Source organism: Triticum aestivum, chromosome 6A (genome assembly GCF_018294505.1).
Source record: "Triticum aestivum cultivar Chinese Spring chromosome 6A, IWGSC CS RefSeq v2.1, whole genome shotgun sequence".
NCBI classification, from domain to species: domain Eukaryota; kingdom Viridiplantae; phylum Streptophyta; class Magnoliopsida; order Poales; family Poaceae; genus Triticum; species Triticum aestivum.
This window is the reverse complement of record NC_057809.1, coordinates 528,032,240-528,047,553: the sequence shown is the minus strand read 5'-3', so window position 1 is coordinate 528,047,553 and position 15,314 is coordinate 528,032,240. Positions and strand designations below refer to the sequence as shown.

Here is a 15,314-nt window from a genome sequence, read left to right as displayed (position 1 = left end):
TACTTTGTGCTTAATTTTTCCCAGTAGAATATGAATAAGCACAACACATCATAGTTCAGCAACAGCAAAGTAAGAACAACACAACATAGTTTAGCAACTGGAAACATCAAAATCCCGTCGTGTTGTTTTCTCTGTCTAAAATTGTAGCCCTTTTTAGTAGGGAAACGAGACCCTTCAACTATCTTGATTGCCAGACTGGTGAAGATAATCCTAAGCCCTGAAAGGAATTTGTCGTCAGTTGGTCCGTGGGTTGAAGAAATTAAGACCTCGCTTCGGGAGTTCATGGACTTCAAGGTGGCATGGGCTCGCCGCTCTGCGACCTCGGTCGCTCACAAGTTGGCTAGAGTTGGGGTCGGGGAGGAATGTTGTCAGGTGTGGGTAGGAGTGCCTCCTGAGTTCATTCTCGATGTTGTATCTGATGACATTCCGCTTTATGTTTAAAATAGAATGACTGCTTTCCTTAAAAAAAAAAAACTATCTTGCGTGACGCGTGTCCCTGTGGGGCCTGCCACCGCTTTATCTCCTTCGTGCCATCTCTACAGCTCTCGTCCAGTTTTCATTTTTCTACCTAGTTTCCCTTTCTCTGTTCATGACATAAATTCCTGCAACATCATTCATGTTGCTGAAGCCCCCGCTGCAACATAGTTTATGTTGCAAGAAAAGGTGACACATGACATAAATTCCTACAACATTGCAGAAGCCCTCCGCAACATTGTTTACCGCAAGAGCATATATGTTGCAAAAAAGGTGAAGATGAAAAAACAGAAAAAAATAATGCCACAACACCACCACTGTTGCAAATGTTTCTGCAGCAAGATCTATATTGGAACACAATAGAGTTTCTGTTTTGGGCAAAAATAACACCTCGATGGTTATGCAACAAAGCAGCTGTTGTAGAGCGACCCACACAACATCCACCTTGTTGCAATTTGTGACACACCTTATGGGAAGATCCGACGGCTATTTGTGACTCAATCCAATGGTGCAGGAAGCGGTTGATATTTCCAATTCATCTACCATCCGATGCGTAGCGCGACCCTTTTTAGTAGAAGCAATCAGATAAGGGAGGAACCTTGAAATAGTGAACTAACCTGATAATCAGCTTTGCAACAACATGAAATTGGGGACGAACCCCTACGCGTCAAAAGTAGAGGGTTCGCCCCCAATTTCATCGACTGAAACCAGTGTAGGCCACTAGGGCCATGATGCCAATATTGCTCACCCAAGATCATCAGATTCATTCTGGCATGAAAAAACGACGACCACAAATTGTTCATTGCAGTCAGCAGTAGTGTTAACAGTTATGAGATACATCAACTCAGCTGGCGTTTCAAACGGAAGAAAAGAATTAAAGAAAACAAAAAACTTTCACCGGCCAAAACTACAGGATTCTTAATCAGATTGAGCAACAATCCGAAGAAGCCCGTAAATCAAAAAAGCCGAAAAGGGCGATGATTGTGTTTTCAGTTTCAAGAGAAACTGTGAGCAAACATCCTCGCCGAACCCGAAAAGCAAAACCAAAAGAAGAAGAAGAAGGCTACGCTAAGATCTTGCCGCCCAACGCACCAAAAGGTTTTGTTTGTCATCAGCCCAACCGTCTACCCAACTTGATCCAAAATTCGGGCTCGATTATTGAGGGACGCTTGGCGCGAGGGCTTGTGCACCGGCTACATCTTGAGCTCCGTGTCCAGCGCCTCCTCGTCGCGGCTTCCCAGCTTTTCATCTCCGAAGAACCATGACAGTTCGGTGTTGCCGGATAGTGTTGTGCTTCCTGGCGAGACCATGCGGAAAGTGTCCACGCTACCAGGGGATATCTCCCTGCGAGAGTAAGGCGTTGCTGCATTTGCTGTCCTGTAAGAAGCAAAGGGGAGTTCTTCAGATTTGTCATATGTCTCAAGATTCCAAACCTACACTTTAATATGAATGTACAAAAATAACAAATTTTGCATCGATAGACGATGTTGTTAATAGGCGTTACTCACAACCGAATTTGATTCGTCTGTTGTTATTTCTCTTTTGTAGAGTTGTGTTTCGTAGCAGAAGTTGAATTTTCATGTTTCGATCACAAATATTTCACTAGCTACTAGTAGAAGCCAGTTCAAATCCTGCTAGCCCCAGTTAGCAAGGTAGAGCTAGGGCCAACCATCAGTACCTTTCCTTTCGCTTGCGTCTCTCGAGGAAGCGGGCAAGGGACGCACTCCTGGCCAGCGGAACATCTGCAGCAGCAGCAGCAGGAGAAACACCACGTCAGTTCAAGGCAAAAATGAATCTAAGCATATACTATAACTTGAACAGGTAGCAACCTCTATGCGGCAGCATGAAAAATGCCTGTGGCGAAGGGTGCACAGGATCGCTGCAAGCTCTCGCCAATGGCATCTGCTTTCTCTCGTCGGGGACCGGAGCAGATTCCGATTGCCGCAGCGCCCGACGAAGGGGAGGGCTGCGGCCTGCTTGAGCTGCCTTCGCGGCCATGAACGTGATCTGCTCGGCCTGCGCAGCACATCCCCAACATCCTCAGCAATGCGCGGTCACATCACATTTGCTTCGGTGGAAGTCAAGATCGTCGACAGAGTTGCTGTGAGAAAGATTTACCTTTTCCTTCGTCACGTTGTCGAACACATGGACTGAACCTGCGTAGAATATCGTCAGCTGCGCGGCGGAGCACCTGTTTTGACACTCGAAACCAACGATTTACCTCCCGATCTTGCATCTCCCCCGGCCGCGGCCGCGCCGGTGGGCGTAAACCGCACCGGATCTTTTGGCGGATTAAAGGGTGGCGTCGATCACGTACCTCCGATCAGGCGAGTACGCAGCACGGTGGACTACCTGCGGGCCTTGCAGGGACGAGGCGGGAATGGCGCACGGGAAGGCCTGGGGATGCAGCGGCGGCGGCGCGTGCATCTGAAACGTCAAACAACCCGGCGTGTGAGAGATGGGTCAGGCAGGCAGATCGGCAAAGTAAACGGACGGATGGACCTGGTACGACGGCGCCGTCGGGTGGTGGCGATGAGCCGCCGCCGCGCGCACGTCCGGGTACGCGAAGTGTGCCGGTGAAGCGAGACGCCAGGGCTCGCCGTCGTCCTCGGCATCGCGTCGCGCCACGAGCGGCATCGCATGCCGCGGCGCCGATCGTGGGCCCAGAAAGTCCATCTCCATCCGCGCTACGGCTCGATCGGGGAAGACGAACACGCACGCGCCTGCGTCGTCGCCGGTCGTCGTTCTCAATCTGCCTTGCGCGGGTGGATGAAAATTCTGCGCGAGGCGAGCAGATCGGTCCGGGGAGGCTCCTCTAAATTGTGATGCGGGTGCAAATATACGCCCGTGCATGTAGCTTTTTTTAAGAGCATGCATGCATATAGCGCAAGGATGACGACACCACACCGGCCGAGAAACCTCAGCGCGTGAGCTGCATGCGCGGTGCCGGCCGGGAAGCACGGCAGGTGGTGTCGCTACAAAGATCTCCAAGCACTCCTCACGTTAACCAACATAATCTCTCCGTGTTAGTCTATTCCATTAATAAGCACTTTATATCTCATAACAAGAATCAGGATTATAAGTTGTTTGTGTTATATAAAAAATGATACAATTGTTGGTAAATATTTTTTTCAAGGATACGTCCGTCCTGGGAGACGTATCATGCTCATAGAAGGAAAATCGAGAACCGCGAGTTATGACGGCACAAGGGCTATAACGCAGTGCATGCACATATGCATGGAGGCCAAGAAAAGAAAACGGCATGCGGGCTACTCACTACCGCTCGACTTGTCCACTTGCATGGAAAGTTACCCAAAACACCTATCGCTAAACAGTGATGTAGTACTCTAGTTGCATCCCTCGTTGTGGATTCGTTGCAGCACTACGCTCACTATCGGGGTAGCCATATTGAAGACCACACATTCTCATGCATCCAAATGGTACAAGTGACCAGAATGATATCGGTCCAAGCACCTCTGTCCATCTACGTACCTATGCTCTTGAAAGACCGCCACTGAAGTAACTCCTCCTCAGGTGCAGGCATCCAATGCCCAAGCCCCCATGCCCCAAGACTGCGTGCCAAACCTGCCGAGCAAACACACATCCCAGCAAGATATGTCGCAGAGACTCAGGCTCCTGATCATAGAAGGGGCATGCCTGTGGATGCGATAGGCCCCGACACAACAATCTTACAGGGCTAGCCAAGCAAACATCTTACTGATCGAAGGTGCACGCGAATGCCAAACCTGATCTGCTCTTGGTGCCGCCTCGCAGCTGTCAAAGAGAGCTTTGTAGGCCATCCAAAGCTGAGAAGCAGTAGTCATCCTCCCACATTTATATCAGTGCATTAACCGATCCCTCCTCAAGCGGAATAATAACGTTGTTATTTATATTTCCTTATATCATGATAAATGTTTATTATTCATGCTAAAATTGTATTAACATGAAACTTAGTACATGTGTGAATACATAGACAAAACAGAGTGTCCCTAGTATGTCTCTACTTGACTAGCTCGTTAATCAAAGATGATTAAGTTTCCTGACCATAGACATGCGTTGTCATTTGATGAACGGGATCACATCATTAGAGAATGATGTGATGGACAAGACCCATCCGTTAGCTTAGCATAAATGATCATTTAGTTTTATTGCTATTGCTTTCATCATGACTTATACATGTTCCTCTGGCTATGAGATTATGCAACTCCCGAATACCGAAGGAACACTTTGTGTGCGACCAAACGTCACAACGTAACTGGGTGATTATAAAGGTGCTCTACAGGTGTCTCCGATGGTGTTTGTTGGGTTGGCATAGATCGAGATTATGATTTGTCACTCCGAGTATCGGAGAGGTATCTCTGGGCCCTCTCGGTAATGCACATCACTATAAGCCTTGCAAGCAATGTGACTAATGAGTTAGTTGCGGGATGGTTCATTACGGAACGAGTAAAGAGACTTACCGATAACGAGATTGAACTAGGTATTGAGATACCGACAATCGAATCTCGGGCAAGTAGCATACCGATGACAAAGGGAACAATGTATATCGTTATGCGGTTTGACCGATAAAGATCTTCATAGAATATGTGGGAGCCAATATGAACATCCAGGTTCCGCTATTGGTTATTGACCGGAGACATGTCTTGGTCATGTCTAGATAGTTCTCGAACCCGTAGGGTCCGCACGCTTAACGTTCGGTGACGATCGGTATTATGAGTTTATATGTTTTGATGAACCGAAGGTTGTTCAGAGTCCCGGATGTGATCACGAGCATGACGAGGAGTCTCGAAATGGTCGAGACATAAAGATCGATATATTTGGAAGCCTATGTTTGGACATCGGAAAGGTTTCGAGTGAGTTCCGGCATATACCGGAGTACCGGGGGGTGGGTGGGTTACCGGGACCCCCCGGGGAGTATATGGGCCCTAATGGGCTTTAGTGGAGAGAGAGAGAGAGGCAGCTGACAGGGCAGGCCGCGCGCCCCCTCCCCCTCTGGTTCGAATTGGACTAGGAAGGGGGGGGGCCCTTTCCTTCCTCCCTCTCTCCCCCTTCCTTATCTCCTAGTCCAACTAGGGAGGGGGCGGGAATCCTACTCCCGGAGGGAGTAGGACTCCTCCAGTGCGCGCCATAGAGGGCCGGCCCTCCCCCCTCCTCCACTCCTTTATATACGAGGGAGGGGGGCACCCCATAGACACACAAGTTGATCATTGATCCCTTAGCCGTGTGCGGTGCCCCCTCCACCATAATCCACCTCGGTCATATCGTAGCGGTGCTTAGGCAAATCCCTGTTCCGGTAGCATCATCATCACCGTCATCACGCCATCGTGCTAACGAAGCTCTCCCTCGACACTCAGCTGGATCAAGAGTTCATGGGACGTCACCGAGCCGAACGTGTGCAGATCGCGGAGGTGCCGTACTTTCGGTACTAGGATCGGTCGATCGTGAAGACGTACGACTACATCAACCGCGTTTTCGTAACGCTTCCGCTTACGGTCTACGAGGGTACATGGACAACACTCCCCCCTCTCGTTGCTATGCATCACCATGATCTTGCATGTGCGTAGATTTTTTTTTGAAATTACTGCGTTCCCCAACAGTGGCATCCGAGCCAGGTCTATGCGTAGATGTTATATGCACGAGTAGAACACAAAGGAGTTGTGGGCGTGGGTATATACATATTGCTTCCCGTCACTAGTTGATTCTTGATTCAACGATATTGTTGGATGAAGCGGCTCAGACCGACATTACGCGTACGCTTACGCAAGACTGGTTCTACCGACGTGCTTCGCACATAGGTGGCTAGTGGGTGTCTGTTTCTTCATCTTTAGTTGAATAGGATTCAATGAACAGGGTTATTTCTGAAGATCAAAAAGCAATCACTATACCGCGTTGTGGTTTTTTGATGCGTAGGTAAGAACGGTTCTTGCTCAGCCCGTAGCAGCCACGTAAAACATGCAACAACAAAGTAGAGGACGGCTAACTTGTTTTTTCAGGGCATGTTGTGATGTGATATGGTCAAGACATGATGCTAAATTTTATTGTATGAGATGATCATGTTTTGTAACGGAGTTATCGACAACTGGCATGAGCCTTATGGTTGTCTCTTTATTGCATAATATGCAAGCGCCATATAATTGCTTTACTTTATCGCTATGCGATAGCAATAGTTGGTGAGACGACCATGTGATGACACGTTGATAGAGATCGAGATGATGGAGATCATGGTGTCATGCCGGTGACGATAGAGATCATGACGGTGTTTTGGAGATGGAGATCAAAGGCACAAGATGATGATGACCATATCATGTCACATATTTTGATTGCATATGATGTTTATATTTTATGCATCTTATTTTTGCTTACTTCAATGGTAGCATTATAAGATGATCTCTCACTAAATTTTAAGGTATAAGTGTTCTCCCTGAGTATGCATCGTTGCGACAGTTCGTCGTGTCGAGACACCACGTGATGATCGGGTGTGATAAGCTCTACGTTCACATACAAAGGGTGCAAGCCAGTTTTGCATATGTAGAATACTCGGGTTAAACTTGACGAGCCTAGCATATGCAGATATGGCCTCGGAACACTGAGACCGAAAGGTCGAGCGTGAATCATATAGTAGATATGATCAACATAGTGATGTTCACCATTGAAAACTACTCCATCTCACGTGATGATCGGACATGGTTTAGTTGATATGGATCATGTGATCACTTAGATGATTAGAGGGATGTCTATCTAAGTGGGAGTTCTTAAGTAATATGATTAATTGAACTTAATTTATCATGAACTTAGTCCTGATAGTTTTTCATATCTATGTTGTAGATCAATAGCTTGCGATGTAGCTCCCCGTCTATTTTTGATATGTTCCTAGAGAAAAATAAGTTGAAAGATGATAGTAGCAATGATGCGGACTGGGTCCGTGATTTGAGGATTATCCTCATTGCTGCACAGAAGAATTATGTCCTTGATGCACCACTAGGTGACAGACCTATTGCAGGAGCACATGTAGACGTTATGAACGTTTGGCAAAGCTCGGTATGATGACTACTTGATAGTTTAGTGCACCATGCTTTACAACTTAGAACCGGGACTTCAAAAATGTTTTGAAATGTCACGAAACATATAAGATGTTCTAAGAGTTGAAATTGGTATTTCATACTCATGCCCGTGTCGAGAGGTACGAGACCTCTGATAGTACCTTGCCTACAAGATGGAGGAGAATAGCTCAGCCAGTGAGCATGTGCTCAGATTGTCTGGGTACTACAATTGCTTGAATCAAGTGGGAGTTAATCTTCCAGATAAAATAGTAATTGATAAAGTTCTCTAGTCACTATCACCAAGTTACTAGAACTTCGTGATGAACTATAATATGCAAGGGATGACAAAAACAATTCCCTGAGCTCTTTGCGATGCTGAAATTGGCGAAGGTAGAAATCAAGAAAAGCATCAAGTGTTGATGGTTGACAAGACCACTAGTTTCAAATAAAAAGGGCAAGGGAAAGAAAGGGAACTTCAAGAAGAATGGCAAGCAAGTTTCCACTCCCATGAAGAAGCCCAAAGCTAGACCCAAGCCTGAAACTAAGTGCTTCTACTGCAAAGGAAATGGTCACTGGAAGTGGAACTACCCTAGATACTTGGAGGATAAGAAGGATGGCAAAGTGAACAAAGGTATATTTTATATACATGTTATTGATGTGTACTTTACTAGTGTTTATAGCAAACCCCTCGGTATTTGATACTAGTTCAGTTGCTAAGAGTGAAACGGGAGTTGCAAAAATAAACAGAGACTAGTTAAGGGCGAGGTGATGATGTGTGTTGGAAGTGATTCCAAAGTTGATAAGATCACCATCGCACACTCCCTTTACCTTCGGGATTAGTGTTGAACCTAAAATAAATGTTATTTGGTGTTTGCGTTGAGCATGAATATGATTGGATCATGTTTATTGCGATACGATTATTCATTTAAGTCAACGAATAATTGTTGTTTTGTTTACATGAATAAAACCTTCTATGGTCTTACATCCAATGTAAATGGTTTACTGAATCTTGATCGTAGTGATACTCATATTCATAATATTGAAGCCATAATATGTAAAGTTAATAATGATAGTGCAACTTATTTGTGGCACTGCCGTTTAGGTCATATTGGTGTAAAGCGCATGAAGAAACTCCATGCTGATGGACTTTTGGAATCACTTGATTATGAATCACTTGATGCTTGCGAACCATGCCTCATGGGCAAGATGACTAAGACTCCGTTCTCCGGAATAATGGAGCGAGCAACTGACTTACTGGAAATAATACATACTGATGTATGCAGTTCGATGAGTGCTGAGGCTCGCGGCGGGTATCGTTATTTTCTGACCTTCACAGATGATTTATCTACTTATGAAACATAAGTCCGAAACATTTGAAAAGTTCAAAGAATTTCAGAGTGAAGTGGAAAATCATCGTAACAAGAAAATAAAGTTTCTACGATCTGATCGTAGAGACGAATATTTGAGTTACGAGTTTGGTCTTCAACTAAAACAATGTGGAATAGTTTCACAAATTCATGCCACCTGGAACACCACAACATAATGGTGTGTCCGAGCGTCATAGCCATGCTTTATTGGATATAGTGCAATCTATGATGTCTCTTACCGATTTACCACTATCGTTTTGGGGTTATGCATTAGAGATAGCTACATTCACGTTAGATAGGGCACCATCTAAAAATCCGTTGAGATGACACCGTATGAACTGTGGTTTAGCAAGAAAACTAAGCTATCGTTTCTTAAAGTTTGGGGTTGCGATGCTTATGTGAAAAAGTTTCAACCTGATAAGCTCAAACCCAAATCGGAGAGGTGCGTCTTCATAGGATACCGAAAATAAACTATTGGGGACACCTTCTATCACATATCCGAAAGGCAAGATCTTTATTGCTAAGAGTGGATCCTTTCTAGAGAAGAAGTTTCTCTCGAAAGAAGTGAGTGGGAGGAATGTAGAACTTGATAAGGTAATTGTACCTTCTCCCGAATTGGAAATTAGTTCATCATAGAAATCAGTTCTAGTGATTCCTACACCAATTAGTGAGGAAGTTAATGATGATGATCATGAAACTTCTGATCAAGTTACTATCGAATCTCATAGGTCAACCAGAATACGTTCCGCACCAGAGTGGTATGGTAATCTTGTTCTGGAGGTCATGTTACTTGACCATGACGAACCTATGAACTATGAGGAAGCGATGATGAGCCCAGATTCCGCAAAATGGCTTGAAGCCATGAAATCTGAGATGGGATCCATGTATTAGAATAAAGTATGGACTTTGATTGACTTGCTCGATGATCGGCGAGCCATTAAGAATAAATGGATTTTCAAGAGGAAGACGGACGCTGATAGTAGTGTTACTATCTACAAAGCTCAAATTGTTGCAAAAGGTTTTTGACAAGTTCAAGATGTTGACTACAATGAGATTTTCTCACTCGTAGCGATGCTTAAGTCTGTCCAAATCATGTTAGCAATTGCCATATTTTATGAAATCTGGCAAATGGATGTCAAAACTGCGTTCCTTAATGGATTTCTTAAAGAAGAGTTGTATATGATGCAACCAGAAGGTTTTTGTCGATCCTAAAGGTGCTAACAGAGTGTGCAAGCTCCAGCGATCCATCTATGGACTGGTGCAAGCATCTCGGAGTTGGAATATATGCTTTGATAAAGTGATCAAAGCATATGGTTTTATACAGACTTGCAGTGAAGCCTGTATTTACAAGAAAGTGAGTGGGAGCTCTGTAGCATTTCTGATATTATATGTGGATGACATATTGTTGATCGGAAATGGTACTGAATTTCTGGATAGCATAAAAGGATACTTGCATATGAATTTTTTAAAGAAAGACCTCGATGAAGCTGCTTACACATTGAGCATCAATATCTATAGAGATAGATCAAGACGCTTGATAAGATTTTTCAATGAGTACATACCTTGACAAGATTTTGAAGTAGTTCAAAATGGAACAGTCAAAGAAGGAGTTCTTGCCTACGTTGCAAGGTGTGAAGTTGAGTAAAGACTCAAAAACCCAACCACAGCAAAAAATAGAAAGCGAATGAAAAGTCATTCCCTATGCCTCAGTCATAGGTTCTATAAAGTATGCTATGCTGTGTACCAGTCCTATTGTATACCTTAGCATGATTTTGGCAAGGGAGTACAATAGTGATCTAGGAGTAGATCACTGGATAGCGGTCAAAATTATCCTTAGAGGACTAAGGAAGTATTTCTCGGTTATGGAGGTGATAAAAGAGTTCATCATAAAGAGTTACATCGATGCAAGCTTTTTACATCGATCCAGATGACTCTCAGTCTTGATCTAGATACATATTGAAAGTGGGAGCAATTAGCTAGAGTAGCTCCGTGCAGAGTATTGTAGACATAGAAATTTGCGAAATATATACGGATCTGAATGTTGCAGACCCGTAGACTAAACTTCTCTCACAAGCAAAACATGATCACTCTTTGGGTATTAATCACATAGCGAGGTGAACTAGATTATTGACTAGTAAACCCTTTGGGTATTAGTCACATGGAGATGTGAACTAATCACATAAAGATGTGAACTATTGGTGTTAAATCACATCACGATGTGAACTAGATTATTGACTCTAGTGCAAGTGGGAGACTGAAGGAAATATGCCCTAGAGGCAATAATAAAGTTTTTATTTAAATTTCCTTATATCATGATAAATGTTTATTATTCATGCTAGAATTGTATTAACCGGAAACTTAGGTCATGTGCGAATACATAGACAAAACAGAGTGTCCCTAGTATGCCTGTACTTGACTAGCTCGTTAATCAAAGATGGTTAAGTTTCCTGACCATAGACATGTGTTGTCATTTGATGAACGGGATCACATCATTAGAGAATGACGTGATGGACAAGACTAATCCGTTAGCTTAGCATAAATGATCATTTAGTTTTATTGCTATTGCTTACATCATGACTTATACATGTTCCTTTCACTATGAGATTATGCAACTCCCGAATACCGGAGGAACACTTTGTGTGCTACCAAACGTCACAACATAACTGGGTGATTATAAAGGTGCTCTACAGGTGTCTCCGATGGTGTTTGTTGGGTTGGCATAGATCGAGATTAGGATTTGTCACTCCGAGTATCGGAGAGGTATCTCTGGGCCCTATCGGTAATGCACATCACTATAAGCCTTGCAAGCAATGTGACTAATGAGTTAGTTGCGGGATGATGCATCACGAAACGAGTAAAGAGACTTGCCGGTAACGAGATTGAACTAGGTATTGAGGTACCGACGATCGAATCTCGGGCAAGTAACATACCGATGACAAAGGGAATAACGTATATCGTTATGCAGTTTGACCGATAAAGATCTTTGTAGAATATGTGGGAGCTAATATGAACATCCAGGTTCCGCTATTGGTTATTAACCGGAGAAATGTCTCGGTCATGTCTACATAGTTCTTGAACCCGTAGGGTCCGCACGCTTAACGTTCGGTGATGATTGGTATTATGAGTTTATGAGTTTTGATGAACCGAAGGTTGTTTAGAGTCCCAGATGTGATCACGGGCATGACGAGGAGTCTCGAAATGGTCAAGACATAAAGATCGATCTATTGGAAGCCTATGTTTAGACATTGGAAAGGTTCCGAGTGAGTTCGGGCATATACTGGAGTACGGGGGGGGGGGGGGGGTTCCGGAACCCCCCGGGGAGTATATGGGCCCTAATGGTCTTTAGTGGAGAGAGAGAGAGGCAGCCAGGGCTGGCCGCACGCCCCCTTCCCCTCTGGTCCGAATTGGGCTAGGAAGGGGGGAGCGCCCCCCTTTCCTTGCTCGCTCTCTCCTCCTTCCTTCTCTCCTAGTCCAACTAGGGAAGGGGGGGGGGGGAATCCTACTCCTGGAGGGAGTAGGACTCCCACATGGCATGCCATAGAGGGCCGACCCGCCCCCTCCTCCACTCCTTTATATACGGGGGAGGGGGGCACCCAATAGACACACAAGTTGATCATTGATCCCTTAGCCGTGTGCGGTGCCCCCCTCCACCAAAATCCACCTCGGTCATATCGTAGCGGTGCTTAGGCGAAGCCCTGTTTCGATAGCATCATCATGACTGTCATCACGCCATCGTGCTGATGAAGCTCTCCCTCGACACTCAGCTGGATTGAGAGTTCGTGGGACGTCACCGAGCCGAACGTGTGCAGATCGCGGAGGTGCCGTACTTTCGGTACTAGGACCAGTCGATCATGAAGATGTACAACTACATCAACCGTGTTTTCATAAAGCTTCCGCTTACGGTCTACGAGGGTACGTGGACAGCACTCTCCCCTCTCATTGCTATGCATCGCCATGATCTTGCGAGTGCATAGGATTTTTTTTTGAAATTACCGCGTTCCCCAACAATGATGTCCGTCCAAGCATCTCTGTCCATCGACGTACCTATGCTCTTGGAAGAATGCCACTGAAGAAACTCCTCCTCAGGTGCAGGCATCCAATGCCCAAGCCCCCATGCCCCAAGATTGCGTGCCAAACCTGCCGAGTAAACACACATCCCAGCAAGATATATCGCATAGACTCAGGCTCCTGATCACAGAAGGGGCATGCCTGTGGATGCGATAGGCCCCGACACAACAATCGGCCAGCCGTCCAACATCTATCATACAGGGCTAGCCAAGCAAACATCTTACAGGTCGAAGGTGCACGCGAATGCCAAACCTGATCTGCTCCTGGTGCCGCCACACGACTGTCAAAGAGAGCTTTGTAGTCCATCCAAAGCTGAGAAGCAGTAGTCATCCTCCCACATTTATATCAATACATTGACCGATCCCTCCTCAAGCGGAATGATGGTCGTCCGCTCCACCATGTGGAGAAACTCCCGAAGTGCATCTGCAATGAGATTCTGGCTAGCTGGTGGAGTAGAAGTATAATAATAACTTGTTGCAGGCCCAAGAGCATTTCAAGAAGTTCCCCTTTATCCAAAAAATTTGTATATTATAGGGGAGTTGGACAAAATAAACATCCTCAAACCGGGTATCCTTCCTCCAATAAATTATCGATAATCATTAAAAAAATAGTCCCAACTGAAGAGGAGTTGCATCCTTCCGATAATTTCTCAATTAGTGCTGACAACCATCCAATAGAAATTTCTTGTCCATATGCCATCGACATCATATGGTCGTCGTGCCCTCTGTGCCTCCTCAGCTCCACTTGGATATGCTCCGGTTGGTTGCTCTGAGAGAGAGAGAGAGAGGAGGGAGGGAGCAGGGGGGGAGAGAGATATTGGGGTGAGTCATCGGGATCTGCTAAAGCAATACACCAAATAACCCCGTATTGGGATGCTTTATAGGGGAACTACTGGATATGTTCTAAGTAATTCAATCTATTCCTAGTGCAATAAAGGTTTTCGAGATAATAGAATATTGTGAAACCTAGACACCACCGTTTGCAATTAGGTTGCTTAATAAGAGGTGCCTAGATTTTCTCCTCGACCGGTCGACGCCGTAGGTTTCTCTGGTCTCCGCCAGCCATTGTAGCAGTGGAAGGATGGGGAAACCCCGGATCTGATAGTCCTAGTCCGTGTCTCGTAGGGTATTCGGATTTTTCGTTGCTAGTGAAGTTGTGGCATCGACGATGGGAATAATGGTTCATCGGCTTTCACCATGTTGGTGTCCTTCCTTGGAGTGGTGTCAACATGTTGGAGGATGACGTAGATCGTCACATTCTCTGGTCCTGCATGAGTAGTGCTTATTCTTGGCAGTGGCATCCTGTGGAGGGGAAGGCATTGCGATGTCTTTTTTGTCTTCTGGTTTCCATCTCCATAGGGTAGCTCATATGATCATTGTATTGAAGAACAAGGTAGAAATATTGTAATCTAGCCATTGTTATGCACGCATAGTCCAAGGAGGACTACTAACACATAGGCATGGTGGTAGCAAAGATGATGAAGATGGCTCTAGTAAAGGCCCCCCCCCCCAAGAGAGTACCTTCGGAAGCTATAATTTTGCCAATAGGTTTATCCATAGGATTTACAACACGATCCAAGTAAGCCTCACTCACGGGTAATCGAGTAATTCTTCTTGTTGTTTTTACAAAACTTCCCTCTTTTATCATCAACCCATTGCCCATTAATATAATCCCAACATTTTTGGATTCCAAATTCAGAGCAATACCCCTAGTAACTTATGCAAATTCGACTAATTCACCTGATATAATTTCACCAAGACTTATAATACGAGAAATTACCCCCACTTGAACTACGCAACCTATAATCTCAATCTCTATTTTCCTATTATATTGTTCAATATGTTCGCGTCAAGATCTCATGGCATGACTAGAGAGGTGCCCTTCTGATGGTTTCGGGTCAATATAAAGGAGACAAAAGAAAGAGGCGGTGGAGAGGTGCCCCGTGGGGCCCACCCGACCAAATGGCATGACTAGGGGCCTAGTTGTGTGGGTCCCACATGGACCACTCTACTGGCTCTTGGCTCCCCTGACTTCATCTCGATCCAGAACTTCGAGATATTTTTGTTCCAATTTTTTCTAGCTCCCGAAGCGATGATTTTTTGAAAACTCCAAATAACATGAAAATAGCAAATGGTGGTAGGCACTTGATAAATAGGTTAGTACAATAAAATTGATAAACATTACGCCAAAGTGATGCAATTAAGATATAAATATAGCATGAAAGAAGGAAAAATTGTAGACACATTTGAGATGTATTAGCATCCCCAGGTTTAATCCCCACTGGCCCCAAGCACGTAGATGATAAATAAATAACTTTTGATTCTGAATGTTATCTTACATAAACATGATCAACTTGACATAATTT

The 15,314-nt window shown here is 44.9% G+C and overlaps 1 protein-coding gene across 1 annotated transcript; it reads right to left on the bottom strand.

Moving 5' to 3' along the window:
* Positions 1-1,214: 1,214 nt before the first annotated feature.
* LOC123130918 (protein TIFY 7) lies at positions 1,215-3,450 on the bottom strand. The gene is made up of 6 exons (XM_044550708.1): positions 2,977-3,450; positions 2,792-2,901; positions 2,593-2,665; positions 2,304-2,490; positions 2,153-2,216; positions 1,215-1,851 (listed from the first exon to the last, which is right to left on the bottom strand). Exons 1-6 carry the CDS (start codon positions 3,349-3,351, stop codon positions 1,668-1,670), a joined length of 993 nt encoding a protein of 330 aa, XP_044406643.1. The 5' UTR covers positions 3,352-3,450; the 3' UTR covers positions 1,215-1,667.
* Between the last annotated feature and the right edge of the window lie 11,864 nt (positions 3,451-15,314).

Coding starts and splice junctions, on each gene's coding strand:
- LOC123130918 (XM_044550708.1), bottom strand. CDS start 3,351: ATGCATGCTCTTAAAAAAAGCTACATGCACGGGCGTATATTTGCACCC. Junction 2,491..2,592: donor ACAACGTGACGAAGGAAAAG/GTAAATCTTTCT, acceptor TGTGCTGCGCAG/GCCGAGCAGATCACGTTCAT. Junction 2,217..2,303: donor TTTCATGCTGCCGCATAGAG/GTTGCTACCTGT, acceptor CTGCTGCTGCAG/ATGTTCCGCTGGCCAGGAGT.